Source organism: Fundulus heteroclitus, chromosome 11, assembly GCF_011125445.2.
Source record: "Fundulus heteroclitus isolate FHET01 chromosome 11, MU-UCD_Fhet_4.1, whole genome shotgun sequence".
In the NCBI taxonomy this organism is placed as follows: domain Eukaryota; kingdom Metazoa; phylum Chordata; class Actinopteri; order Cyprinodontiformes; family Fundulidae; genus Fundulus; species Fundulus heteroclitus.
The window spans coordinates 25,585,660-25,611,881 of record NC_046371.1 but is presented as its reverse complement, the minus strand read 5'-3'; the positions used below and the strand labels follow the sequence as shown (position 1 = coordinate 25,611,881).

General features: G+C 43.4%; 2 protein-coding genes across 2 annotated transcripts; one reads left to right on the top strand and one right to left on the bottom strand.

Annotated features, from left to right (window-relative positions):
• The first annotated feature begins 1,027 nt into the window (after positions 1 to 1,027).
• Positions 1,028 to 11,853, top strand: LOC105929335 (short transient receptor potential channel 2). The gene is made up of 13 exons (XM_012867063.3): positions 1,028 to 1,276; positions 1,485 to 2,177; positions 3,163 to 3,363; positions 3,445 to 3,609; positions 3,711 to 3,885; positions 3,965 to 4,165; positions 5,379 to 5,541; positions 5,617 to 5,709; positions 5,861 to 6,053; positions 6,133 to 6,260; positions 6,353 to 6,425; positions 6,523 to 6,637; positions 10,353 to 11,853. The coding sequence occupies exons 1-13, from the start codon at positions 1,262 to 1,264 to the stop codon at positions 11,231 to 11,233; spliced, it is 3,096 nt and encodes a 1,031-aa protein (XP_012722517.2). The 5' UTR covers positions 1,028 to 1,261; the 3' UTR covers positions 11,234 to 11,853.
• A 2,070-nt stretch (positions 11,854 to 13,923) lies between these two features.
• On the bottom strand, positions 13,924 to 25,441 carry LOC105929370 (ribonucleoside-diphosphate reductase large subunit). The gene is made up of 19 exons (XM_012867113.3): positions 25,279 to 25,441; positions 24,601 to 24,689; positions 24,324 to 24,501; positions 22,856 to 22,956; positions 22,681 to 22,740; positions 22,560 to 22,599; positions 22,297 to 22,459; positions 20,202 to 20,343; positions 20,023 to 20,106; positions 19,738 to 19,899; positions 19,583 to 19,662; positions 19,278 to 19,479; positions 19,031 to 19,180; positions 16,554 to 16,775; positions 16,395 to 16,471; positions 16,133 to 16,268; positions 15,515 to 15,610; positions 15,229 to 15,417; positions 13,924 to 15,132 (listed from the first exon to the last, which is right to left on the bottom strand). Exons 1-19 carry the CDS (start codon positions 25,295 to 25,297, stop codon positions 14,938 to 14,940), a joined length of 2,385 nt encoding a protein of 794 aa, XP_012722567.2. The 5' UTR covers positions 25,298 to 25,441; the 3' UTR covers positions 13,924 to 14,937.
• Positions 25,442 to 26,222: the final 781 nt, after the last annotated feature.

Sequence of the window (26,222 nt, the reverse complement as noted above, 5' to 3'; positions counted from 1 at the left end):
TCAGACGACAGGGCAATGTTGGAAGAAAACCTGTTGGAGTCTGCAAAAGACCTGAGACTGGGGCGGAGGTTCACCTTCCAGCAGGACAACGACCCTAAACATAAAGCCAGGACTACAATGGAACGGTTTAAAACTAAACATATTAATGTGTTAGAATGGCCCAGTCAAAGTCCAGACCTAAAGCCAATCGAGAATCTGTGACAAGATCTGAAAACTGCTGACAAACGCTCTCCATCTAATCTGACTGAGCTTTAGCAGTTCTGCAAAGAAGAATGGCCAAAGATTTCAATCACTAGATGTGCAACGCTGGTAGAGACATACCCTAAAAGACTTGCAGCTGAAATTGCAGCAAGAGGTGGTTTCAGCCTCCCTGAGTATTAACTTTTGCACTTTGTTCTTTTCAGTTTTTTATTTGTATAAAAAAAGAAAAGGAAATTGTATAATTTTCATTCTACTTTACAGTTGTATACCACTTTCTTTTGGTCTTTCATATAAAATTGAAATAAAATATATTCATGTTTGTGGTTGTAATGCGACAAAGTGTGGAAAAGTTCAAGGGGTGTGAATACTTTTCCAAGCCACCATATTTCATCTTCGTGACACCTAGAATGGTGTTCGTAAACACGAGGTGAAAGGGATTCAGACCGTCTATCAGTGATTCTCTAGAGTGAGCAAAAACGTCTAGTTCAGATGTGATGAAAAGGTCAAATGTGTAAAATGTATGCAGGGGAGAGAATATAAAATCTGTAGGGTTGTTTTTGTCCAGCAAAATGTACCTTTTATAAAGAGAAATGAATTAGTGAATCTTTAACTCTGAGATGCTTATTTATCAGCGCCGGTTTGAGCTGCCTGCTGCTTCCCCGGGGGAGCGCCGCCAACAGCCGCTTTAATTGTCCCGTGGCACTGTTACCAATGAGGGGACCGGAGATAATTCATGTTTGAAACAGTTTGCTTTCAGCCCAGCCAAGCATGAAACACTAACCAGGTTACATTTTAATTGGTCCTGGCCCCAGGGAGATGGAATTTTGTTATTGAGTTTATGGAAGATGATGAATCCATCTAGTCAGGCGGTAGCACATGATCGCCACAGCGCTCAGTTCCCTGATTGAAAGAGAACGTACCAGTCTATCGGTATCTTTCACCTCCATCTCTGACGCTCAGAATAGTTGGTGGAAAATCTACTTCATGCCTCCGAAGACTCTGGTCGGGCTTTCGCTTTAGGATCGCGACGGTGAAGTGTGTATTTGGTCTGCCGGCAGGAATGGACAACCTCACGGTGAGTTCTTGTCATTTTCATGTGCTTTACAGGACGGGCAGTCCTGTTTTGACTGGAGGCTGGATTTAAACTTCTCTTTGTGCCGCTAATAAGAGCAGATTCATGTTCTTCTTCTTTGTCGAGACTAACGAGACCTCTTTGTTAAACCTCTGTTGCTAAATCCATCCCGTCTGTTGCCGGACGATAACCTTCCTGCCTCCTTCCACAGCCGGAGCAATGGCGCGAGATCATGAACAAGAAGATGCGCTTCCCTCCGGAGCTCCTCAACGCCATCCACGAGGGGAAAATAGAGCTGCTGAGCGGACTGCTGAGGACCGGGGACGGCATCATTCGCCAGCTGGACGAGTCGGAGGACCGCCAGTGGAGGGAGGCTCTCAACCTCTCCATCCGCCTGGGCAACGAGGACGCCATGGACGTCCTCCTGCAGGGCGTCAAGTTTGACTTCCGGCAGATTCACGAGGCTCTGCTGGTGGCGGTGGACACAAACCAGCCCAAGGTGGTGAAACGCCTGTTGGACCGCCTGGACCAGGAGAAAGGCAACAAGATGGACGTCCGCTCCTTCTCTCAGGCCATCTTCGACCGCTCCATCGACGACTCGCAGTTTGCCCCCGGGGTGACGCCGCTGACGCTGGCCTGTCAGAAGGACCTCTACGAGATCGTCACCATGCTCACCCAGAAGGGCCACGTCATCCCGTGGCCTCACAAGATCTCCTGCGCCTGCCTGGAGTGTCGCAACGGCCGGCAGTACGACCTGCTCAAGTTCTCCCTGTCTCGCATCAACACCTACCGTGGCATCGCCAGCCGCGCCTACCTGTCCGTCACCTCCACCGACGCCATGCTCAGCGCCTTCAGTCTCAGCAAAGAGCTCCGCAAGCTGTCCCAGAAAGAGCCAGAGTTTAAGGTGCCCCCTCCTTCTGATTCTTGCTTTTTTTTTTTGTTTGGTTTGTCACACTTGAAGGTTTCATTGCAGCCTCCTGACCTTGTTGCTTGTGGCAGGATTTTGCCCCACTCGGCATTGGCATGTTTAATACGACTAGTAAGTTTTCATTGGATTTAGTTCCGGGCTTTGACTAGGCCACCCCCAAAACCTTAATTGTGGCCTTTTGGAGCCATTCAGAGATGGAGTTGTGGTTGGGTTTTTTATGGCAATTTGTTCATGTTCTTCACCAGTAGAGCAGCCCGGACCATGAAACTACCACCACCGTGTTCGACTGTCGGTAGTAGTATGGTTTTTATATGCATCTTCCAAAAACTAGCCACTTTTATCTTGTCAGTCCACAAAATATTGTGGGGATCATCAAGATGTTTTTGGCAAACGTGAGACAAGTCTTTGTGTTTTTATGGGGGTTTTTGGCCCCAAAGCTCACCACTGTTCCACGTTATCTCCCTTGTTACAAAACACCTCTCACTGGGATTTGCCGGAGTCCCAAAGAAAGCCTCGAAAATGTTTTTTGCAAACCTTACCAGACTGATCTGTGTCGGTTCTTGTGTCTGTACTTTATGTTTTTTCACATCAGGGCAACACGTGCTGCCTTCTGAAATCTTTTAGCCTATTTCATCTTGTCATGCAGGTTTTATTTAAGCGATTTCTCGGTACAAAATGTTTTGCAATAGTCTGGCCCGGGCGTGGCTAATGAAACGACACACAGCTCCAAATACACACTCATGATTTAACACGGTCCGCGACTAGTTTTTCACACAGGACTGATTTTACCCTTAACAAATTAAATTATTTGAAAACTGCCTGTCGGGTTTTATGTTATCTTTGTCTCATGATGATTTTTTTTTTTTTTTTAAATGTGGCAAAAAAGCTAAGCACAAGAAATCTGCAAGGGGAAGCCCACTTTTTCTGTCCGTCTCTGACTGACTGTGCGTTGCTCCTGCAGCCTCAGTACCTGGGCCTGGAGCAACTCTGTCAGGAGTTTGCCGTGGAGCTGTTGGGCATGTGCCGCAACCAGAGCGAGGTCACCACCATCCTGAACAGCTGTGGAGACGAGAGCCAGGACGCTTTGGATGCGCAGGCCTTCGAGGAGGGAATACCCAACCTGTCGCGTCTGAGGCTCGCCGTCAACTACAACCAGAAGCAGGTGGGCGGGCCGAGGCAGGTGGCCTGACGCGCAAAGCAACCAGTGTTTAACCTTAACGGTCTCTCTCTTTGTCTTTGCTAGTTTGTGGCCCATCCAATCTGTCAGCAGGTCCTTTCCTCCATCTGGTGTGGAAACCTGGCAGGGTGGCGAGGCAGCAGGACAGCCTGGAAGCTCTTGGTCTCTGTCGGGATCTTCCTCACCATGCCCTTCCTTTGCCTCGTCTACTGGATAGCGCCAAAGTCCAAGGTAGGGTGACGGCCTTTTTCACGCCTCGCGAGGGTTTCAAGACTCGAAGGGAGACGCGTTCTGTGTGGTTCACGCCCGACTTTCCTCTCGTTCTCCCCCAGCCGGGAAAAATCATCCGAATCCCTGTGATCAAGTTCCTCCTTCATTCTGCGTCCTACCTGTGGTTTCTCATCACGTTACTCGGAGAATCCATAACCATGGAAATGTACCGGGACAAGTTTGCGTCCCGTCACCAGAACATGCTGCACAGCTCGTTCCACATGGTGTGGGTGGTGGGTAGGTCCCGTCTGTCAGGTTTCACTTCCACGGCCTTGGGCGGGAATACGAAGCCGTGCTCGATGTCTTTTTCCTGCAGGATTCTTCTGGTACGAGTGTAAGGAGGTCTGGATCGAGGGCCTGCGAAGCTACTTCCTGGACTGGTGGAACTGCTTGGACATGATGGTGCTGAGCATGTACTTGGCGTCGTTTGCGCTGCGCGTGCTCATCATCCTCAAAGGTCACTTCCTGTGTCACGATCAGAGCAACAGTGACGAGTGCGTCTACTTCACTCAGACTGGTGAGAAAACAAACGGGTCCAAACCGTCCAGGTACCTGTGGATATTTTTCCACATGTTGAAACGTTACAACAAACCTCAAAGTGGATTTTATTTTTTGAGATGCACCGACAGAAAATAACGTACCTGTAATGTGGAAGGACTAGAATGCATAAACAAAAGAAGAGTGCCATGCATTCAGCTTCAGCCCGTATGAGTCAAAGCTGAGTAGAACCACCTTTGGGGCTTTGTCTCTAGCAGCTTTGCAGATGTCTAAAGCACACTTTTTTTTTCCAGATTTTTTTTTTATTTTATTTTTTGTAAAACAGCTCAAGTTTAGTCAGATCGCACGGAGACAAATACTTTTTTCAATCTTTCTATGATACTTTTGGTTGTGTTTTATTGCGGGCTTACTTTGGGCCATTATAACACACGAATGTGCTTTGATCAGAACCATACAGCCACTATATGCCATATACCATCTCCATGTTTCACCATCAGGGATAGCGTGATCAGAGGACTCTTCTGTTTTAGTTTTCAGCCATAGATTACGTTTTAAATGCAGGGCTAAAAGTTCAGTTTTGCTCTCGTCTGAGCGTGAACACGTTTGCCCATCTCCCCCCCCCCCCAGCACAATGCCAACATCACATTTTATGAGACAATTTGTTCGGTCACTACAAAGATGGCTGGCCTTAAATTAAGGAAAATAACAGCCTTTTCACGAAATGAATTTATCTTCACTGCAAAAATGGATCTAAAAACAAGTAAAATGTTCTTAAAGTTGGTCTATTTGGCCTTGATTTGAGCCAGTAAATAAGATTATCTGCCAATAGAATGAGTATCTTTACCCCTAAAATAAGATAATTAGACATCCTGCACTTGAAATAACATGATGGAGATGAATTGTTCCTATTTTAAGTGGAAAAATCTATTCAGGCAACATTTGAAGGGAATTGCATGCACTGCGTTAAATACTTGTAATCAGGGGTTTTAGGATAAAGAGATTTAAATACACATGCAGGCGATGCTTAAAACTGTTAAAAAGCGTCATCTTCCTCTCATAACTATTAAATACCCAAGTGACTTTTTCTGTCAGGGGTCACGTAGAATTTTAATATAAAGCATTGAAATGTACAGTTTAAACCTGAAAGGATGTCAAGAGGTTTTAGGGCTATGAATACTTTTTAAGTTTTTTGTTTTTTTTCATACTCAGCCGCTTTGTGTTTGTGTATAAAGTGCGAGACAGCTGGCACCAGGAGGACCCTCAGCTCATCTCCGAGGTGCTGTTCGCTGTGACCAGCATGCTGAGCTTCACCCGGCTGGCCTACATCCTGCCGGCCCACGAGTCCCTGGGAACGCTGCAGATCTCCATAGGGAAGATGATTGACGACATGATGAGGTGACACGATCGCCACATCTGCATATTCACGCGGCTTAAGGGGGCAACAGCTAAGCCGGCTTGGTGCTTTCGCAGATTCATGTTTATACTGATGATCATCGGGACGGCCTTCCTTTGCGGCATCAACAACGTCTACGTTCCTTATGTCATCTCTCCTCACCTGGGCAGGTGAGAACCTGAGCTGGTCCAGGTTGCTAATTACTGTAGTGCTGCGGAAGCATTGTACTGCAGGGTTAATATGAGCGCAGTTTTGTTTTTGTAAAAAAATCCCCTGGAGGTTTGTCTTATTTCCGTAACGCTTTTCCCGACTTTCCTGCAGGTTTAACGAGACCTTCAACTTCTTATTTTGGACCATGTTTGGCGTGGGCAACCAGGACTACGTGGACATGCCGCAGTTCGTTTTGGCGGAGTTTGTGGGGAGGATCCTGTACGGCATCTTCACCCTCGTCATCGTCATTGTCCTCCTCAACATGCTCATCGCCATGATCACCAACTCCTTTCAGAAGATTGAGGTAGGGCGTCGGAGTCTTCGGTGTTTTGGACATGGGGAGAGCTGGTCGATGCTGCCTGATCTCCTGCATGTCGTTTCAGGATGATGCAGATGTGGAGTGGAAATTTGCCCGGTCCAAGCTGTACCTGAGTTACTTCAGAGAAGGCCTCACCATGCCTGTGCCTTTCAACATCATCCCCTCGCCCAAAGCTGTGTTTTACATCCTGAGGTAAATTCAGATCTTCCACAAAACCTTGCATCTCTTGTTTTAGTTCTATTTTTCTTTTTTTAAATCCTGTTGTTCTGAAATTGTGTTCAAAGGGGGACTTTTAGACATCTCTGCTGTTGCTGCAGCTGTAACACAGAGCAAAAGTACCCTCCTATAGCCTCTGAGGTAAGTGCGTGTTCAGCGCTCCAACTCTTTGCTGGTCATTTTTACCCGTTGCTTTAAAAATGCTCAACAATAAATTAACTCTTTTGAAAAAAAAAAGTCCAACAACAAGGAATCAGAGGAGAGCCTGCCTTACCGACAGCAGGTGATCAGAGCTCTGGTGCAGCGCTACATCGAGTCAGCTCGCAGGGAGTTTGAGGAGACCAAGAGGAAAGGTAACTGAGCCGTAAAATAAACACCCTTAAAGGCATACTATGCAACACTTTTCAGTTAATTAATGTGTTCCATACAGTTTTGGATGATTAAATGAGTCATTTCAGGTCGAACAAAGGTTTTCTGGGCCACCCTGGTGGTCTGTGGGGGAAATACTGTACTTGCAATTGCAGGAGCCCTCGACCCGCACACACAGGCTCAGAAGTCTCGTGCAAGACCGCGAGAGTCGGTCTTGCTTTACGGCGAGAACTCCATGTGTTTTTGCCCTGCTATATGCTATATGCACGCGCGAAAGCAACAACAAAGAACCGAGTGTTAACGTCAAATAAACATGCAAGCATATCAAGTTTATTATTATTATTATTATTAATATATTATTACTTTTTATTTTTTTTTTAATGTTGGCGAGACGGTAGCGTGAGTTTGGCGAGGTGGCCGCCTCGCCAAGATAGCGCTGCGGGAAGCTTGATGTTCATACCTTCACTGTGTTAGTCATTGTTTGTACTGCCGTTTTTTCCACTTTTTATTGCGTTCGCCTGTCTGCTAAGCTCAAAACCACCGCGCCTGGCTTGATGGAGGAACCAGAACAGCTGAGCATCTTTATGACAGTGCACTTTTACTTTCGCCCTATGGGGGGAGCCTCGCTGGAAAATCAACCCCGGTTGCATAGTATACCTTTAAAGCCGGGCGTACACTGTAAAAGTTTTTGTCCTTTTCGGGCCGATTCTTCAGTCGTGCGAGAATTTTTTGGATCGGGCCGAGTTTCAGCTTGATCGTGCGTCGTGTAGTATCCGGGGGGTAACGAGGGGAAATCAGCTTCTCAGGACCCAATCCCAATCAGGAATCGGACGGTCGGATGAAAATCAAGCATGTTGGAAATTCAGTCGGCCCTCGTGAGAGATCGTCAGCGTGTCCTGCTGTTGAAGCGGAGTTACGATTTCCCCCGACCTCGCGCACTGTACACGCGCAAACCAGGAAATTCTTCTTCGTCTTGTCAAACGAAAACATAGGAGCGGAGAGAAGCATGACGGCGGTACGTGTGACATGGATCAACTTGTAGAATTGCCAAGCCAGCGCGTTTCGTTCTAGTGAGCCTCATATTTAACAGCGAGCATCGACATGTCCGCCTTTTTCTTCTTCTTCTACTGTTGACATTTGGCTTCCGGGTAGACGAGTCCGAGCAGCGCCCTCTCTCTACGGGGCTGAGTCGAACGTGTTTTTTTTTAACGTATAGTGTGAGCAGTCAGGTCGCATCAGAGCGTCGGGCCATACAGTGTAAGAACAGATATCATGAGCTGTGAACTTTAAAACCCTGTGGTTTCGTCGTACAGTTTTAGCTGCATATGAGTACCATGATTATAAATATCGTACAGTGTATGCCCGGCTTAAGTCTTCACAAAACCTTCTGTGAGACATAGGATGAAAATGGCATTTTCAAATTTGAAAAGTAGTGTATCACACATTCTGCTATTTGTGAATGAAGTTATGATTTTATTTTATTATTGTGCAAAGATACTGTTGTTGTTGCACTCCTTCATTGATATATTTTAGTAAACTAACTTGGTACATTTGTAAATGCTGTGAGTCAGTGATCAGTTGTACTTTCTGATTGGTTCTGATTTGCGTAAACAAACAGGACTGTGACAACTAACATCAAGTCTTAGAGATGCCAAGAACACGAATAGTAGCTTTTTTCCCCCCAAGGCGAACAGTCATAGTGCAGCATTTTTACAAAAAGCATAAAATTAACATAGAAATGTAAAAAAAACAAAAACAAAGGAGAAAACGTGTAACAATGAACAGTAGAAACATTTGAGAATTAAAGGCAAAATATTGCCATTTTTACAATTTTTTTTTTTAGCTTTTTTTGTTGTTTGGAATTGTAGGTCATCATAATTAGATTAATTTTAATGGCTTAAATCAAGAAATAGGGAAAAAAGTGTAAGTTAGAAAAAAGTAACAAGGCATCAAAGAAACATGTCAGCAGCATAACCAAGGATTTCAAAGTCATCTGAGACAAGCCCAGTGTAACCCCCAACTCCTACCTGCACCTAACCACATGTTTAGATAAAGAAATGCATTAAACTAATGCTACACATGGTGGAGGGACAAGAAATACTAACCTAGTTTGCAATCCCATTTTTTTTACATTATTGTCCAACAGAATGTTATTGTTTGACTTATTTTCAGCTCAGATTAAACTGAGACCTCTTTGCTAAAGTTATTAATAGATTGATAATTCATTTAGTAGATCAGCAACTCAGCAGCGATTTAAAAACGTTCTCTTTCGACAGACCAAAAAACGTTGCTACGTGTGCAGGATGTGGTTTGCAGTAAGACAGACAGTTCCTTTCCCTCTAGCCTGGAGGAAGCATCGCCCACGATTTCCACAAAATGAATATATAATTTCAGCTCATCAAATAGTTTTGCACTTTAGCACAGTGCAGCCCATTTTGAGTCCTGAGAACAAGGAGCTCATTTGGATTCCCAGAATCGGCCAAGATCTCATGCTCCAAGAAATCAGCGAGCCCTGGCCACTTTTTTAAGTGTCCACACGATGCCTCATAAAAGGTGGACATGTGCCCCCCAGATCTTCGCTCGACTGAAAACAACTTCTCTGATAATGTGAATAACATTTTGCAACTTTGCTGAATTCTGTTCAAAAATAAGTCATTTGCACTCAGACACAGAGTTTAAGCGGCCTTGGACGTGACACAGCAGTGCACACTGTAAAGAAATTATAAAGTAGTTTATAAGCCCTCCTAAAGCGTTTGGGGCTTAAAAGGATCTTTAGCATTACGAGGAAAACCTGACTTAAATCCTCACAGAAAAATAATAAAATGAGCCATTGTTCATGGGTCTACTAGTACAATGGTTCTGGTCGTGTGGGCTACAGTATGCAGGTGTCTGCATGTAGATGTGCATATAGGCACAAGTGAATGTGAACATGTATGTTTATATGAACAGTATATTGATTTATTTATTTACTTAATGGACTTAGGAGTAGTATGGACTCCTAAGTAAAGTAGGAATCAAGGAGATTGCTGGTGTTTAGGACTTTAGGAAGGAGAAGTGTTACGATTAAATAACTTTCACTCCTTCATACCGGTTTTCACACATGGTCACTAAATTTTACATATAATATAATTAACTGCATATATCATTAATCATACATAATGTTTGTATGTTTTAGATTTGTCTTAAATAAATCATTCATTCAAATACCAGGTTCATTTATGGTCTTAGAAATACTGGAGATCTCTGGAATGTGTTTTTGTAATTATCCAGATCTGGACATTAAAGGTAAAAACTGAAATGGAATATGGAAAAATGATTGATATTCCAGTCTTTCTTCCACTCTTCAAATTTCTAGAGGACAACAGTGTTTTAACAAAAAAACAAAACAAAACATTGTTCAACATTTTACTGTCTTATTTTTAAATCACGTACATTATCTTTGAATTACTTGCAAGTTTGAGTCTGGAGAAGTATCATATTTGGACATTTAAAAAAGTGTAGGATCCCTCTAATTAAATCATGCAATAATGCTAATAACCATAAGCTCTGATTTGCAATGATTACAGGTTAAAAGCCTGCGTAATCAAATAAAATATCCAAAGTGTTAGCTTTTGCGATTTAGGAGCGTTTGAAACTAAATCGAATTGTGTCATTTGCAAACCTAATTACTGTGATGTGATTTGTGTTTTCTCCCCTCAGATATTGGTAACCGGATAACAGAGCTGAACAAAGCCGTCTCCAGGATGCACGGTGAAATGAAAGGCCTCCAGCAGCTTCTGATGACCGATGGACACACCGCAAACGACGCGCTGACCAAGGATGGCTCCTCCGTGCTGGGAAAGTACATCATTGGTGCCAAGAATAACTTCAGAGGTTTTAACAGCAGGCAAGACGACAAAAACACATCGCTTAAAGTGACGGTTCACCACAAGGAGGAAGGGGCGGATGAAGGGAAGGCCGACTCGGAGGCCCGGCAGGACGCAGATGCACAATTGGATCAGGTGGATGAAAGTAAAGAAGAAGGATCGCAGAAGGTGACGGACTGTGATGTGGTGAAAATGGAAGAGGGACGAGCGAAAGCCGAGCCGGGGGACGGGGAGGAAACCGAGAAGCGAGAGCATGCAGAAGTGAACAAAGATGATGACGATGACGTAAAAGACGAGGCCGCAGAAGGGACGGGTTTCACTAGCTCAGAGGAAAAGGTGAAAGTTGAGAGCACAAAGGGCAGGGAGGATAAAAGGGAAGGGGGGATTAACCCGCAGGCGACAGGAAAACCCACAGAGATGAGGCTGGAACACTGTAAGAGCACCGAAGCTAGCCGCGAAACAACAGACGCCAAGAAAATTATAAAGAAGTTCAACAACATGGAGATGATGGAGAGAACAGAGGAGGCAGGATGGACGAAGGGAAAAACGTACGAGAGTAATGTGGTGGAAAGTTCTCAGGTAAACAAGGGGGAGGAAAAAACCGGGAACAAGACAGTGATTCAGTCTCCAACAGGGAGCAGCAGCTCCAAGGACACGGGCTTCGGCTCGCAGGAGGGAGAAGGGTCGCTTGACGGCGCGCCAGTAAAGCCTTAACCGCAGCGGCTGTTAGCCATGACGGCACTGCCTGTCTCTGAAAGGGTAGGGAAACCAGGGAAATAGAGAAGTTTGAAAGGAAAAAAGGCTAAGTAAATCAACATCACCTTATCGAGCACAGATGTTTTCAGCGGCCTACGCATGCACAGCCTATTGCTTAAAAAGAATCTCCTGAAATGCAGCCAGACAATATTTGTCGCCCCCCTGAAACCCTAAAAGTTTGCACAGGAAACAAACGGATATACTTTTATCCATAGCTTTCCTCCAAGCCAACTTTTTACATTCTGGGCAGGAAAATACTGAATTGCAATAATATTGCTGCAAATTGTGATTACCATATTGGCTACGATTAACCATCATTCTTGAACTCTATCTTCTTTACAATTTTATAATGTCCCCACTACTCTCCAAGAGCTTCTCAACTATTCAATTCAATTAACTTTTTTTATATAGCGCCAATTCATGAAACATGTCATCTCAAGGCACTTTCCAAAGTCAAATTCAATCAGATTATACAGAATGGCCGAAGAAAAATTCCTATCTGTGGGAACCCAGTTGATTGCTTCAAAGTCCCGACAAGCAGCATTCACTCCTGGAGAAGCGTAGAGCCACAGGGAGAGTCGTCTGTATTGTCCATGGCTTTGCAGCAATCCCTCATACTGAGCAAGCATGAAGCGACAGTGGAGAGGAAAACTTCCCATTAACGAGAAGGAAAAACCTCCAGCAGAACCGGGCTCAGTATGAACGGTCATCTGCCTCGACCGACTGGGGTTAGAGAAGACAGAGCAGAGACACAACAAGAGAGACAAAAAAGCACAGAAGCACACATTGATCTAGTAATCTGTTCTACATTAGATGATAACTACCAAGGAAAAAACATCGCTGTGGGCATCAAAGGAAGTTAAAGTCCAATTGAGTGGCCAAATATGTTGCAGATATGCATAGACTAATATTAAGATGGTAACATTTCCATAGGTTGTGCAGGTCTAGTTTTTCTACTTTTAAAGGTTAGATTTAGTCTGCTTTAGAACCTGCTATCGACCACAGCCTTTATATATTAAACCTACAGCCGATATAAGGCATAGTTTCTTTTTATCATGACTGTTTCTAATAAACATCGAATGATTAGGATGTTTTATTTTTTTTTAATGCTTTCTTGCGTAGGAACTATGCCGCATTCATACTCAACAGTCTGATTTTTCAAGTTTTTAGTTGGAAATGTCGCCTTCCTTCTGATGTCAGAAGTCCTACTTGTAAAGTTGGAGGTGCACAATAAGCCAGAGATAAACATCCAACATGGCTGCCTGGCATAGATGACAGTTTCAGGTATAGTTCTTGTAGTTTTTTATGTTTTTAAACTAGAGGACGTTGTTGTAACCCACACAGAGGTAGATTGCAAAACCTATACTTCAACATCTCACAGTGTGCAAGCTTGATATTGTTAAACCTTAGTGGGGAGCCCTGTCACACCGCACCATTGAAGCTGCCAGACTGGACGGGTTGTTGCTGTGGCAGAGAAATCAGTCCAACGATGACATTAAAGCTGATATCAGAGTCGGACACTGAATAGACTCAGAGACACGAGGGGAAGGAGACTTGGTCCACAAGCAGAGATTTTCCTGATATCCCTCCTTCCCTCCCACAATGGGCGATTGTGTCCTAAGACGGATTCTAATCACTGCTTCAGTGTAAGAATGCCCAGACTGGAGAGACATACATCGCCTGTTTATACTGAGTTAGGAGTTAGTCTGAGGCACGGTGTGTTTAGCGAGTCCTGCAGGTCCAACTCTGAGTTGGACTTCTGATTGAACGCAGCAGACCCAAAAATGTCGATGTCCTGTTTCAATTTGATCCCATGAAAATGAAGAAGAAAAAAAAGCAACAAAATATTTAGAAAGAGAGCAAATCCTTTTAGACGTTGTTGTTCCCTCTAAATGGACTGGATGTCTTTCTTGTTTTTTTTTTTTTTTGGTGATATTTTTCATTTAGTTTCAAGCGATCTTGTCTTGTGAAACTTAAGCTTTTGATGACGAATAACTTTATCTGTGCTGGAGTCCTGCGTACCTGCTGCACTAACAGTAACAACAAACAGATATGCTTCATTTAATCGTCAAAATGTACCGGCTAGGCCAATGATAGTCGCCGCCTGAAATGTAAGGCACCACGGTGTCCATTAAACGTGTCTAAAATGGCATTTGTCTGTGTCTACGTGAAGATATGTACGGGTTGACCGGGTTCAGAGACGAATGTTCCTTCAGTGTTTCTTTTCGTTAAGCAGATTATCTGTATTTTATGCAACAGTGTGGAAGATGCAGGTCCCTGCCTGTTTAACACCCATCTGCCCCCCCTGGGGCGTGCAGCGGCACACCAACTCATTAATTTCTCACCTGCTGCGTCATCGCTCCCAGGGCACATTGCATTCTCCTCCACTGGAAAAACACCCTGACGTCCCTTTATTTATTTGGTGTTGCATAAGACACCAGGTCCGCCTGGGGTTTTGGTTTGTGTCCGCATCAGGTGGGCCAAAACAGACGAACTCAAGACGTTTCAAATGAAGGGATTTGTGTTTTTTTTTTTTTTTTGGCATCCGATATATTAGGAATACTCCCTGTTTAAGAATCTGAACAGAGATGGAAAGTACTGCACATGTTGACTCCTTTTTTTTTTTTTTGGATCATTTTTATTTCAGGAACGTTATGGACAAGTAGAAAAATAGTCCCTGTTTTAATAAATAATAGCCAAAATATATATAAAAAAGAAGATATAAAACATCTGGATGTCAAAATGTAGTAGTTGCACCTTCCACATTTATTTATACCCTGATATTGATGTAAAAGGTCTTCATTACGCAATGCGTGATAAAATAATTCATTACGTATTGCTGTGGAAAAATGTCAAATGTGCCTGTGTGCTTTGTGGCTGGATAAACACAGGTACTCATCTAGCCGTGTTTGTTGACCTTTAAGTTGTTTTAAACATCTTTTTATGTATTATGGCTTCGATATGTGTTGGGTTTTATGGAGTATCTATTTCCTTCAGCCCATTTCCTGCCTTGCAGGAATAGCATATTCTCTTATCTTTCCCATTTTGAAGATTAACCGAAGGAAACTGGTCCCTAATTTACTCCCCAGGAAAACAGAAGGCAAACTTCTGAGACACTGGCTTTAACTTAATTAAAAAAAAAAAAACTGTTTTAGTTGCATTATTTTATAGGAATCGACACGGGTGAGATTAAATGTGACACTGACAATAAAAAAATCACCTTTAAAGTTTTCTACTAAAACTACTTCTCGAACTGAAGGTTGTAATTGTTCCGTTCTCTTCAAGGTGAGCTTATGCTACAAATTCATCTTTTTCACGTTTCTTTTGCGAAGGCGCGGGGGATAAAATGTGGAAGGTGCAGCAAAAGCATTTGATGCCAGATGATTCGATTCCACTTCAAACACAGGTCGACCTGAAATTCAGCAAGAAATACAGCGAAAAGCGACGACGATAAATCTAAGCGCTATTGGCAATTCACACATTCCTATTAATACTATACAACGTGGAAATACCACATACATTTCATGGGTTAAGAAAAAACATTCTGAAAATATTAAATAATTGTATAAATTTGAAATTTTGCACATGTTCACTCAAAAAGATTTTCCCAGACAATTATAAACGGGGTTGGGAACGTGAAGGGCGACGGGGCGCTCCCTGTTTTAGGAGCCGCACATCAGGCATTCGTCTTTGTTGGCTAAGGAGCAGACCATGGCCGCTGTGTTGCGCTCCCTGGCCTCCTCCTCCTCCGCGCTCTTGGCTGACTGGCTCTCCTTCAGCATCTCCTTGTTCAGGGTGAACTGAATGGGGTTGGCAGCGGGCTTCGTCCTCAGGTAGTACATGCCGGTTTTCAGGCCCTGCGGGGGGGAGGGGACACATGAGCAGGGATCAAAGCGTTGTTGTTTATCGACGCTCTGCGGTTTGCATCCTTGTTCCTCTGGCGCCTGACTCACCAACTTCCACCCGTAGAAGTGCATGCTGGTGAGTTTGCCGTAGTTCGGCTCGGCGATGTGGATGTTCAGAGACTGGCTCTGGTCGATGTAGCTGCCGCGGTCTGCTGCCATCTTCAGGACGGTCTTCTGGGAGATTTCCCACACTGTTTTATACAGCTGCTTCAGGTCATCTGGGATCTCTTCAATTCCCTGAACGAGAAGTTACAGATGTTACATCTACAGAACAGATTTATCTTACGAGAAGGTTAAAAACTCATAGTGAATTCAGTTATAGATTCCTTTTTACCTGGATGGAGCCGTTCTGAGCAATGAGCTGGTTCTTCATATCCTCGTTCCACAGTCCTCTTTCTGTGAGGTCCTTCAGCAGGTGAGGATTCACAATCTGTACAAAAGACATTTGGAAAAAAAAAAAAAAAAAATTTTTTTTGAATAAATCTCAGCATTTTTAAAACATTAGCATTTAAATACAAAACTAAGCTTCACTCCGTATGCTCAGTTTAGGTCTAACGGTGCTTTTTTTTTTTTTAACGGCAAGCCTTGCACAATCTAGTTTAATTTCTTAAATCACGGTCACTTTTGTGTGCAAACCTGGCATACGTGACTATGCACATTATTCTGTTAATCCAATAAAACTTGATTTTACAGTGTTTTTTCATCCTGTACAATGAGTAAAAGTCACTGTCACTCCGGGGGCCTAAACTAACATGTATCCATTCACATGACTAATGAGAACTGTGTAGGAAAACCACAGCTTGTTTTTTTAAATGCATCTAAATGCCAATGACTTTGTAAGTGCCTGTCTTTCTTATATGGGATCGGGAATAAGCTAAATCCGAACGGGTGCATCTGTTTCCTCCTTTCTCTTCTTTAGATATTTAAAACACCAAATGTATTGTTAGCTGACCTGAAACTCCCCTGAGAGCACCCTGCGAGTGTAGATGTTGCTTGTGTATGCCTCAATGGACTCATTGTTACCCAGGATCTGGGCAGTGGAAGCTGTGGGCATTGGGGCCAAAAGCAGGCTGTTCCTCACGCCGTGCCTAATGGGAAAAAAAAAAACACAAAACGAAAACAATTTTAAATACAGGATGAGCCACGGATGATCGACAGGAAAAGCTGAGACGTTTAAAGACGAGCGGCGGTGGAGATTACGGGTCGACACTCACCTGGCGATTTTCTCCTTCAGCGCCGTCCAGTCCCACAGATCTGTCGGCGTCTTATCCCACATGTCGTACTGAAGGATCTGAAACACGGTGCGCCGTCATCAGCACGCAATCTCACGCTCCCTGTCTGCATCTCCGGGCGGGCGTGCGACAGGTACTCACCCCCTTGCTGACAGGAGAGCCGGCGTAGGTCTCATAGGGGCCGAGTTCAGCCGCCAGCTCACAGCTGGCCTCCAGGGCAGCATAGTAGATGGTCTCGAAGATGTGGATGTTGAGTAACTGGGCCTCTGGGCTTTCAAACGGGTAGCGCATGAGGATGAAGGCGTCAGCCAGGCCCTGCACACCGATCCCAATCGGCCTGTGGCGCTTGTTGGATTTTTCGGCCTGTGATTCAGGAAGGAGGAGGAGGAGGAGGTGTTTGTTTGGCGCTTCAGTCAATATTTTACCTACAGTCATCCTGGGAATGCATGCCACCCTAATCATGGTCCAGTTCTCAAATAGATGCAGGGTCAAGATTACACATACCAGCTCAAACCTATACATATGTTTGTTCTTATTAATAGTTAGTAGTGTTTAGGCATAGTCTGTAAAATTGTCGTTATGGATAAGGACATTACAGATGCTTAATGTAGCTGCAACCGTTCCAAAACCAGCGCAGATGTGTTTTCGATCACAGTCCCGTTGGGATGCCATTGTGTCCAAGTTTTATCTGTCTTACTATTGATCAGAGGTAAAGCTGAAGTTTTTAGAGGTTGCCTCCTTTTAAAATTATTCCACCTGCAGCGTTCAAATCAGAAGAACCGCTAGCAGCTAAACAGCCACGCAAGCACGGGACTGGGACACAGTTAGATGTTGCAACTGGGCAATGATCCAAACACAATAAAAGTGGATGTGTAATTTGTAAGGCTGATTTGTGCTGGATTAAAACAGGTAACGTTACGCCTCTGACCTCAACCCTAATAAAAACATCTGTGATTTATGTTTTAAAGCCAGATTTTGCCAGAAAACCAATAAGTTAAAATTATGTCAACCGTTTCTAACAAGAAGGGTGACCGCCACCCAGAATTATGCCGGAAAGATTGTTAATGGCTACAAAAAAAGGTGTTTCTCTGCAACTTGGTAAGGAAAATGTATCCAAGATTAGGGGGTGTAGGTATAATGTTACAAAAAATCCACACTTTTTTTTGTGTAAAATTCATTAAAATTTTATGGTCCAAAATAGAGCGGGACCATATAGAAAAAAGGGGTGTCGATAAAATAGAAATCATTTTGATAGATTGATTGATAATTATCAAAAAGTTCTAAATATATATCTAAAGTGCAGCCCTGGTCATTTCATGCTGTTGCTTAGCGACCTATTTTTACATAAACAACAAACACTGAATTCAAACTCAACCCTTTAATCAACCAACTTTTTTACCAAAATTGCAAGTTTTTAAAAAGACCGTCAGCTCTCTGAACTCTTTGAAGGGGGCGGGGCTTGGTGACAGAGGATGTAACGACTTAAGTATTAACCTACAAAAGAAAGAAAAACTGCTGTTCCATTGAACTTTTTACTGACCCGTTTTTTTTCCCCTATCGCTTCACAGGTCTATTGATCGATATGTATTGTTGTTGAACTATCGTCTGGCCCTAGTCTAAAATAACTTGACCCCAGATAACCTGCTGCTGGAATCCATACTTAAATCAAGATTAAAAACACATTTGTTTAAAATTGCCTTTGACTGTTCTAGTTAAACTGTTCTACTGTTTTTAATGATCTTTTTTGTTTCTACATTCTATCCCTACTTGCTTTTATTCTGTTTTATTTTCCTATATTTTAATCATGTAAAGCACTTTGCATTGTCTCTATACTGAATTGTGCTATATAAATAAATTTGCCTTGCCTTGCCTTAAAAAAAAATCCAGACTACTTCATACGACACTGGCTACGTTTACGTGGACAAATGTAGTCGGAATAAAGGGTCGATTGGAATAAAAAATGTGTCATTTAAACACCCCAGTTGGATTATTGTGATCAGTTTAAGATCAATCGGAATGAAATTGTAATCCGAATGAGAAGGGTGGTTTATGCCGGTGGATAATCCGATCAGCATGCATGTAAACGCTGGGCAGGTTCAAGTTATTCCCAATGTGGCAAACTGACCTAAGTGGCAGAAATACGTCGTGAAGCAAAGCTGTCAGGCTTCTTGATACAACCTTTCTATTCGTAAACATTAAAAGACTTTAAAAATGATTTATTCAGCAACGGCTCAACTGTAACCAGAACGTCGTGGAAGTCCAGCCTGGGCGCTCGGAAGACAAGCCAGCTCGTATAATACTGTTATGTTTACAATTTTCTGTTGTTCAGCAAAGACAGAAGGTTTTCTTCTTCTATGTTTTTTTTTTTCTTAAAGGGAAATTTGATAACTGCGCATGTCAGAGGGGTAATATTCTGAATAAAGCCAGGTGGATATAAACACACATTACGATCGGATTAAATGATTGCGTGCCTGTATAAACAGTACAATCCGACGATTTTTGTTTTGTTTTTTTAATCCGAACTCATTTCAATCCGATCGTGAAATGTCGTGCGTGTAAACCTAGCCGTCGCTGCCCAGGTTAACTGCATATAAAGCGCCGACTGGAACTGCAGCTACCTCGGGCACAGGGTAGTAGTTGACATCGATGATCTTGTTCAGGTTCCTGACGATCACTTTGGTTACAGACGCCAGCTTCTTGAAGTCGAAGCTCCTCTCCGGGGTGACGTACATGTTGAGGGCAATGGAGGCCAGGTTACACACGGCGACCTGAGTTAGAGAAAGATCCACACCATCTGTGATCAATGCGCCGTAGAAGGGGGGCGATCGTTGTAGAACGAATCTGAACACGTTGGGGGGCGGGTACCTCATCTTTACTTGTGTACTCTATGATTTCTGTGCACAGATTGCTGGACTTGATGGTGCCCAGATTTTGCTGGTTGGTCTTCCTGTTGCAGGCGTCCTTGTAGAGCATGTACGGCGTGCCCGTCTCTGTCTGCGACTCGATGATGGCGTGCCAGAGCTGCTGAGCCCTCACCACGCGCCTGGCCCTGCCCTCCTGCTCGTAGCTAAAGGGGCGGACATGACCGGCAGGAACGCGTTAGACCCAAAAAATGAAGTGCGCACCAAAAAACAAAATTTTAAAAATTGGTTTTGCTGCGCTGAACTTACCGAGTGTAGAGCTTCTCAAACTCCTCTCCCCAGCACTCATCCAGCCCGGGACATTCGTTGGGACACATCAGAGACCAGTCCTACGGGGACAGAGGATTAGCATGGAACCCGCCCGCGATCCACCAGACAGGAACCCCCCCCCCCTCAGGACTCACCTGGTTGCTTTCCACCCGCTTCATGAAGAGGTCTGGGATCCACAGGCCAAAGAACAGGTCTCTGGCCCTCTGCTCCTCTTTACCGGTGTTCTTCTTCAGCTCCAAAAACTCAAACACGTCAGCGTGCCACGGCTCCAGGTACATGGCAAAGGCCCCTGGTCTCTAGAAACAGCCAAGCACCCGTGTGGTTAAAGGCCTGACACGCCCCTCAGTTACCTTTGTATGTATCACCTCCTCCTCCTCCTCCTCCTCCCCAAACGTCTTGGGAACATCCCCTCTCCTCACCTTGTTGCCGCCCTGGTCCACGTATCGTGCTGTGTTGTTGTACACCCGCAGCATGGGAACCAGCCCATTGGATTTGCCGCAAGTCTGCAAAACACAAACATATATATTTGGTTATTGACGTTTTTTTTTTTTTTCTTTGTGGATCTGGTTTTGGTGTCAGCCGTGTTTCTGCGGCTCACCCCGGCGATGTAGCTGCCCGTGGCTCTGATGCAGCTGACCGCCACGCCGATGCCTCCGGCTGATTTGGAAATGAGCGCGCACTGCTTCAGTGTGTCGTAGATGCCGGCGATGCTGTCGTCACGCATGGCCAGCAGGAAGCAGCTGCAAAAGACGCCCGAAAAACGTCGAATTAAGGGAACAAAAAGCAAGATGAACCTCGAAGTTCCCAGTGATAAATTTTGCATACATAGAGTAGACCAGAAAGTCATATTAATTTTAGACTTTTAAAGACGTATTTAAGTAGTTTTTTTCCCCCACAATGGACTGACAATGCAAAAAAACGGACTTAAGCACACAGGTTTGGGTTTATTTTCTCACACAGGGTCACGATTATACCTACAGACTCAAATCTTTACATACATGCACCGCCATTAACATTTGTATAAATGTCTCTTTGCAAGTTGCAGAGAAACCACACACTTTTCTGAAGTAATCAACCAACTTCTGCCCTCTTTTTTTTTTTTTTGACAAATTAGTTTGTTTACTGGAATAGACCCTGGCTTTTATTCGTAGCTCGCAAATTTCTAACAAGGTTGGGGTCGAGGCCATTCCAGACGCTTGATGTTAACCAGGATTATCCATTCTGAAACCACCTTTGATGAGTTTGAGCTTATCGTCCTGTTGGACAACCAACCAACCATCTGCAGAACAAATTAGTGGTCTGACAACTCAAAGATTGAGTCATCTAGCCACAGATGTGTTTGGGGGGGGGGCTAAGGTGAAGTGTTGAATCTAGGAACGGTGCACTGACTATCGGAGACAGTGATGGCAGCATTATGCTGAGGGGCTTTGGCTGTAGCCAGTGGTACTGGAGCTTTGCAGAAGGAGGATGGAATAACAAAGACAGACGAAAACCTCAAATCAGCAGATCGTTGAAGCTTGGACACAGTGTGAAGGTCCGATAGAAGAATTACCAGAAAAACACCATAAAACTGATGTTGATAACAGATAATGCAGGCTATCATAGAGTTTCAGAAATGGCTCAAAGCCAAACCGTATCAAAAAGTCTCAGCTACGTCTGAAGGCCGGGAACCCTACCAATTTACCTGAGATCTGAATGGAGGTCAAATACCGACTCAGAACGATGCCACAGGCTTTGCTGATGGCAACAAAACGCATGCAAGGGAAATTAGCTAAAAATTAGATCTTTGTCTGTAATAGTTTTAGATCTGTCTTAGCTTGTGTTTCTATCTTAGGTTTGGTCTTTGTGGTATTAGGTTCTGGATTGACTTAGTTTTGGTTTTTCCTCCACTTATCCTGTCAGCCAGTTCTCTCTGTCAGTCATTTCACTTCCCATGATTACCTCCACCTGTCCTAGTTAATTAGTCACTTGGTTTCACCTGTCTATTTAAGCTTGCTTCCCCTGTCATTTCTTTGCCAGAATGTCTCAATCCTCATGCCTGACCCTTGTCTGCTTCTGTTTTTTGCCCAACTGGATTCTGGACGTTACCTGCCTGCTGGACCTTGGGTTCTGTTTGCCTGTTGACCCGACCTTTTCCTATCTGTGAGTTACCAAGCCTGTTTAATCCCTTTTTGCTTTTTTTTTGGGTTGCCAGTATCTCGGACCTGGTGTGGACCTGTGTCTTGGAGTCCCCAGTCTGGACGGTCTCATGAGCTTGGACTCTCCCCTGGATTATTTCCTCCGGTCTGCTGCTGTTCCTTGCAGTTTATTCTGCTGGTCTCCCCTTTGGACTCACCTGAAGACTGTCTCTGTTTTTGTTTCTACCTGACCCTCATTTGTTCCTTATTAAACCTCCTAAACGCACTCCCCTGTGTCTGGTTGAATATCGGGTTCAGTTATCCCTATTCATTACAGTGTCATTTATATCTGAACCTTTATGTCCAATTTTGACCCCGTGTGGACCAGAGAAAATCCACAATAAACAAAATGTTTTGCACCCAATTTAATAAAAGTTGATTTGTCGTGTAACCATCCAACCATGGGGAAAAAGAAAGGTACAAAGGCACCATTCATTCATGTCATTTACTCCCATGATGAGTGAACGTAAACCTCTCACAGGTAGTGTCCCCCTCCTTTTCTTTTTCCTTCCTTACCTGGACAGCTGAGCCCTGTTGGTGCCTGCGTTGAACAGGGTGGGAGAGGCGTGCGTGAACCACCTTTCCGAAAGCAGGTTGTACGTTTCGACGGCTGCCTCGATGTCTCTCTTATGAATTCCGACTGCCACCCTCATCAGCATCTGCTGCGGTCTCTCAGCAACTGCAAAATGTGATAATCGGCAATTTAGGGTGTTAAAGACCATAAATGAGGGACAAAGGCAGTCATAAACGTAGCTCTTAATGTGGGCACGGAAACAGACCTTTGCCGTTGATCTTCAGTAAATACGACCGCTCCAGAGTCTACGTGAGAACAAAAGAGAAACCTGTCAGTGTCCTTGCTGTTTGGTTGACACGTTACTACAAAATAAAGCAAAATCTTACCTTAAAACCAAAGAAGTTGTAGGAAAAGTCTCTGTCGTAAATGATGGCTGAGTTGAGGAGCTGCAAGGATCGAGTTAATTATGTTAAAACCTGCTAAACACGATTAGCTCGAGTTGAAAGTTCAGCGTGCAAACATCTGAATACACCCCCCCCCCCCCCCCCCATGTTTACTCACAGCCTTGTTTTCGAGGACAATGTCGAGCGTCTCCTTGGAGATCATGGGGGAGTGACGGTTGTTTAAGGGGTTGACGTAGTTGTACAGATCTTCCATCACATCTGTGTGAGTAGCAGAGTAGTATTTGACTTTAACATCGAGTCGTGGGGCAGAGGGGATTAAGTGAAGTCTTACAGGAAGCTCATTATGAAGGTGCATGGACCTTGTCACTTCTTAAAATGCAGGCTGGATACTGGTTAGTGAATAACGCTTATAGAAAACGCCACACTGGAAAACTATTCAGACCTCTTGAACTTATTCATATTTTGTTGCGTTACGTTCCCCCAGCTGAACTGTGGATCTCTGCAGCTCCTCCAGAGTAACCATGGGCCTTAGCTGCTTCTCCTATTAATGATGTCCCTGTTTGCCCTGTAGCATCGTGTACACAGCCCGCTCCTGGTAGGTTTGAAGCTGGACTGGTCACTGCTCTGTAAGATGTTCACAGCTCGCCATATTGTTTTTGCTCTTTAAACTTCTCCATAGCTTCAACCCAGACTCGTCAGCTGTGTTCTTCATCGCCCCGTTTGTTCTCTAATGTTTTCTAAATTAAAAAAAACTTTGACATCTTTACAGCACAGGTACGTTAAACCCTGATAAAATACTTTGAAATGAGTGTAAAATGTAAAAAATAATTAAAGTTCAAGGGGTACGAATACTTTCCAAAGGCACTTTTTTATAGAAACTTATAGGGCTGAACGATTTTGGAAAATAATCTAATTGCGATTTTTTTTCTCTTAATATTGCGATTTAATGCGATTTTTTCCCCCAGTTTAATTTATCATGTCTTTTTAAACATATCCAAACAACAAATCATTTTGTTTCCTCGCTGCGCAGATTAGGTGCTAAAAGACCCGCAGCATCTAAACTCAGAGAAGAAATGATTGCGTTCTGTCTACGATATATTTAAACCAAAATTGCAATTTTGACTTTTCTCTGCCTTAACCACAAGCAACAAAAATGGCGTCTAAATAAAGACATTTGTAAACAAGGACTATTCAAAACAAGAACTTTTAATGTTTCTATTAATCAGAATATTATTCAAGAGAACAGCTTTTAATGTAATTGGATATCAATCCTTGTTGAACATAAAGTCCAACCAACAAGTAAGTCTATGTATTAAACTGATTGACCTGTACTTAATGCTATGTATGATTATATAAACTCTAAAACAAGTAATAAAATTAGATTATCTCACTGCTGCAACTGTCTTCCCTTCCATGTGGAGGCAAACCCACTTTAAACATTTTACCAACACCTAATGGACGTGGCTAATTCCCTAATTGTTACATAGCCAAAAATTGCAGACTCTGCGATTTGGAAATTGCGTTTTTTTTTAAATCGCGATTATATTGAAAATGCGATTAATTGTTCAGCCCTAGAAACTTACTGGTACAGTACATGTACTAGTGAAGACGAGCAGCATACGCACCACTGAAAACCTTCTTGGTCTCCCTGTGCAGGTTGGAAACAGCGATGCGGGCAGCCAGGATGGCGTAGTCGGGGTGTTTGGTGGTGAGAGTGGCAGCGGTCTCTGCAGCCAGAGTGTCCAGCTCCACAGTGGTGACCCCGCTGTACAGACCCTGGATCACCTTCATAGTAATCTGGGCCTGCAGCAACAAGGAGACGTGGTTACATCCAAGCAGATTAAGACAGAGTAGCCCATCCCTGTTTATGTTCCCCTGTCCTCTGTGCCTGTTTGAACTCACCGGGTCCACAAAGTCACAGTTGAGTCCATAGCAGAGCTTCTGTATGCGGGATGTGATTTTATCAAAACAAACCGCCTCACGGCGCCCATCTGAACGAACAAAGACACAAAAGAGGGTTTGCATTTTTAATTTAGTCCGTTTCTGGAATAAATCACCAGAGAAAATTAATAATATTGCACAATCGTTTTTAACTGGTGCTTGGTGCCACTCAGATCTGGTCTCGTTGAGCACCTGCTTGGCGAGTTGCAGAGACAAAAAAAAAAAAAGGAGCGCGCCAACGCGCCCTTATTCAAACACTTACGGTACTACACAGCAGCTGTCTATTGTAATGAGGAAACCAAAAAAATAAAAATGAAATAATATCCTCGGTTAACGTTTCGGTATTCGCTGAACTGAAATGTGTTTCCACGAATAAATGAGTCGCTAAAATAAAGAGAGAACCTTAGAACCAACAGAGTAATCGTGAGCCCTGTCATATAACTGGAGTCTTTGTTCTGTTTCGGCGGAAACTGCACAAACAGAAATAAAACACGTCACAGCCTGATTATAAGGGCGTCTAAAACGAAACCGTACCGTAAGAAAAAGCTGTCTATACTGCGTTACAAACTTCGGAGAACAATTAATTGTTAAGTAACTTTTCTGACAGTAAAAAAAAAAGGCAAAACTTGGTTACGATACCTCGTTTAATCACATGCATGTTGGTAGCAGAGGAGCTGTTTATTCCCAGACAGGAGGTTGTAGCGCTTTCTTCTCGGACGGAGATGGAAAAAGAATAATCTACGTTATTACTAAGTGATTATTGAGATTGTTACTCTGCAACATTGAATCTCAAACTGAGAGCGCCAACAAGTCAAAAGCCTATGGCAAGCCAGTGGTTCTGGGCAGTGCACCTTTTCAGCCAATCACGGCTGACTCTGGGCTCTGCGATGAACCAATCACAAAATAATTTCCTTAAACAGCCCCCGCTCATATGGCGGGATATACAGCTGTCGGTTGTTGTTTCACCCATAATAAAATTTTAACCCATACACATACTATATGGCTGTAGATATATCTTTGCAGGATGATGATATATGATCATAGCTCTAACAATGGCCCACTGTAGGTTTGATAAACAAAAGCAGAATTCACCCTTATTCTCCGTTATTTATTTTCCATTAACGTAGGTTGTGTACAGTTAAACGAACAATTAATTAAAAATAATCAGAAATTATGTTTTGCTTGACAGTCACATCCATCGCATAAAGTTTATATATTAAATAAAATAGCACTGAATCTAAAGTCCTTATTTTTATTGGTGCAATATGTAGACAGAAAGCTTAAGGCGTGTCAAAAACGAAACTGATCTCAGAGGCCAGTGTTTCCTTATTTTTTTCTTTGGGTAAATGGGGAACTCAGGCTATTTTTTTTCCTGGTATTATTTTTTTGCAGATTTTCTGAAATATGCACAAAGCGAAGATGTCACAACAATTGTCAAATCAGCAAGAAGATATAACTCAGAAGAAATGAACAATGATCATTTCTATTTAGAATTAGATGCAAACATGTATGTTGCAATGATAATAATAATAATAATAATAATAATAATAATAATAATAATTATTATTATTATTATTATTATT

Bases quoted from the DNA above. Each gene is read 5' to 3' on its own strand.
- LOC105929335 (XM_012867063.3), top strand. The intron at 4,166-5,378 runs GTGAGAAAACAA...TTGTGTATAAAG, and splicing joins CGTCTACTTCACTCAGACTG to TGCGAGACAGCTGGCACCAG. The intron at 5,542-5,616 runs GTGACACGATCG...GTGCTTTCGCAG, and splicing joins ATGATTGACGACATGATGAG to ATTCATGTTTATACTGATGA.
- LOC105929370 (XM_012867113.3), bottom strand. The intron at 19,663-19,737 runs GTGAGTCCTGAG...CTGTCCCCGTAG, and splicing joins AGCGGGTGGAAAGCAACCAG to GACTGGTCTCTGATGTGTCC. The intron at 15,418-15,514 runs GTAAAAAGGAAT...CTTCTCGTTCAG, and splicing joins CTCAGAACGGCTCCATCCAG to GGAATTGAAGAGATCCCAGA.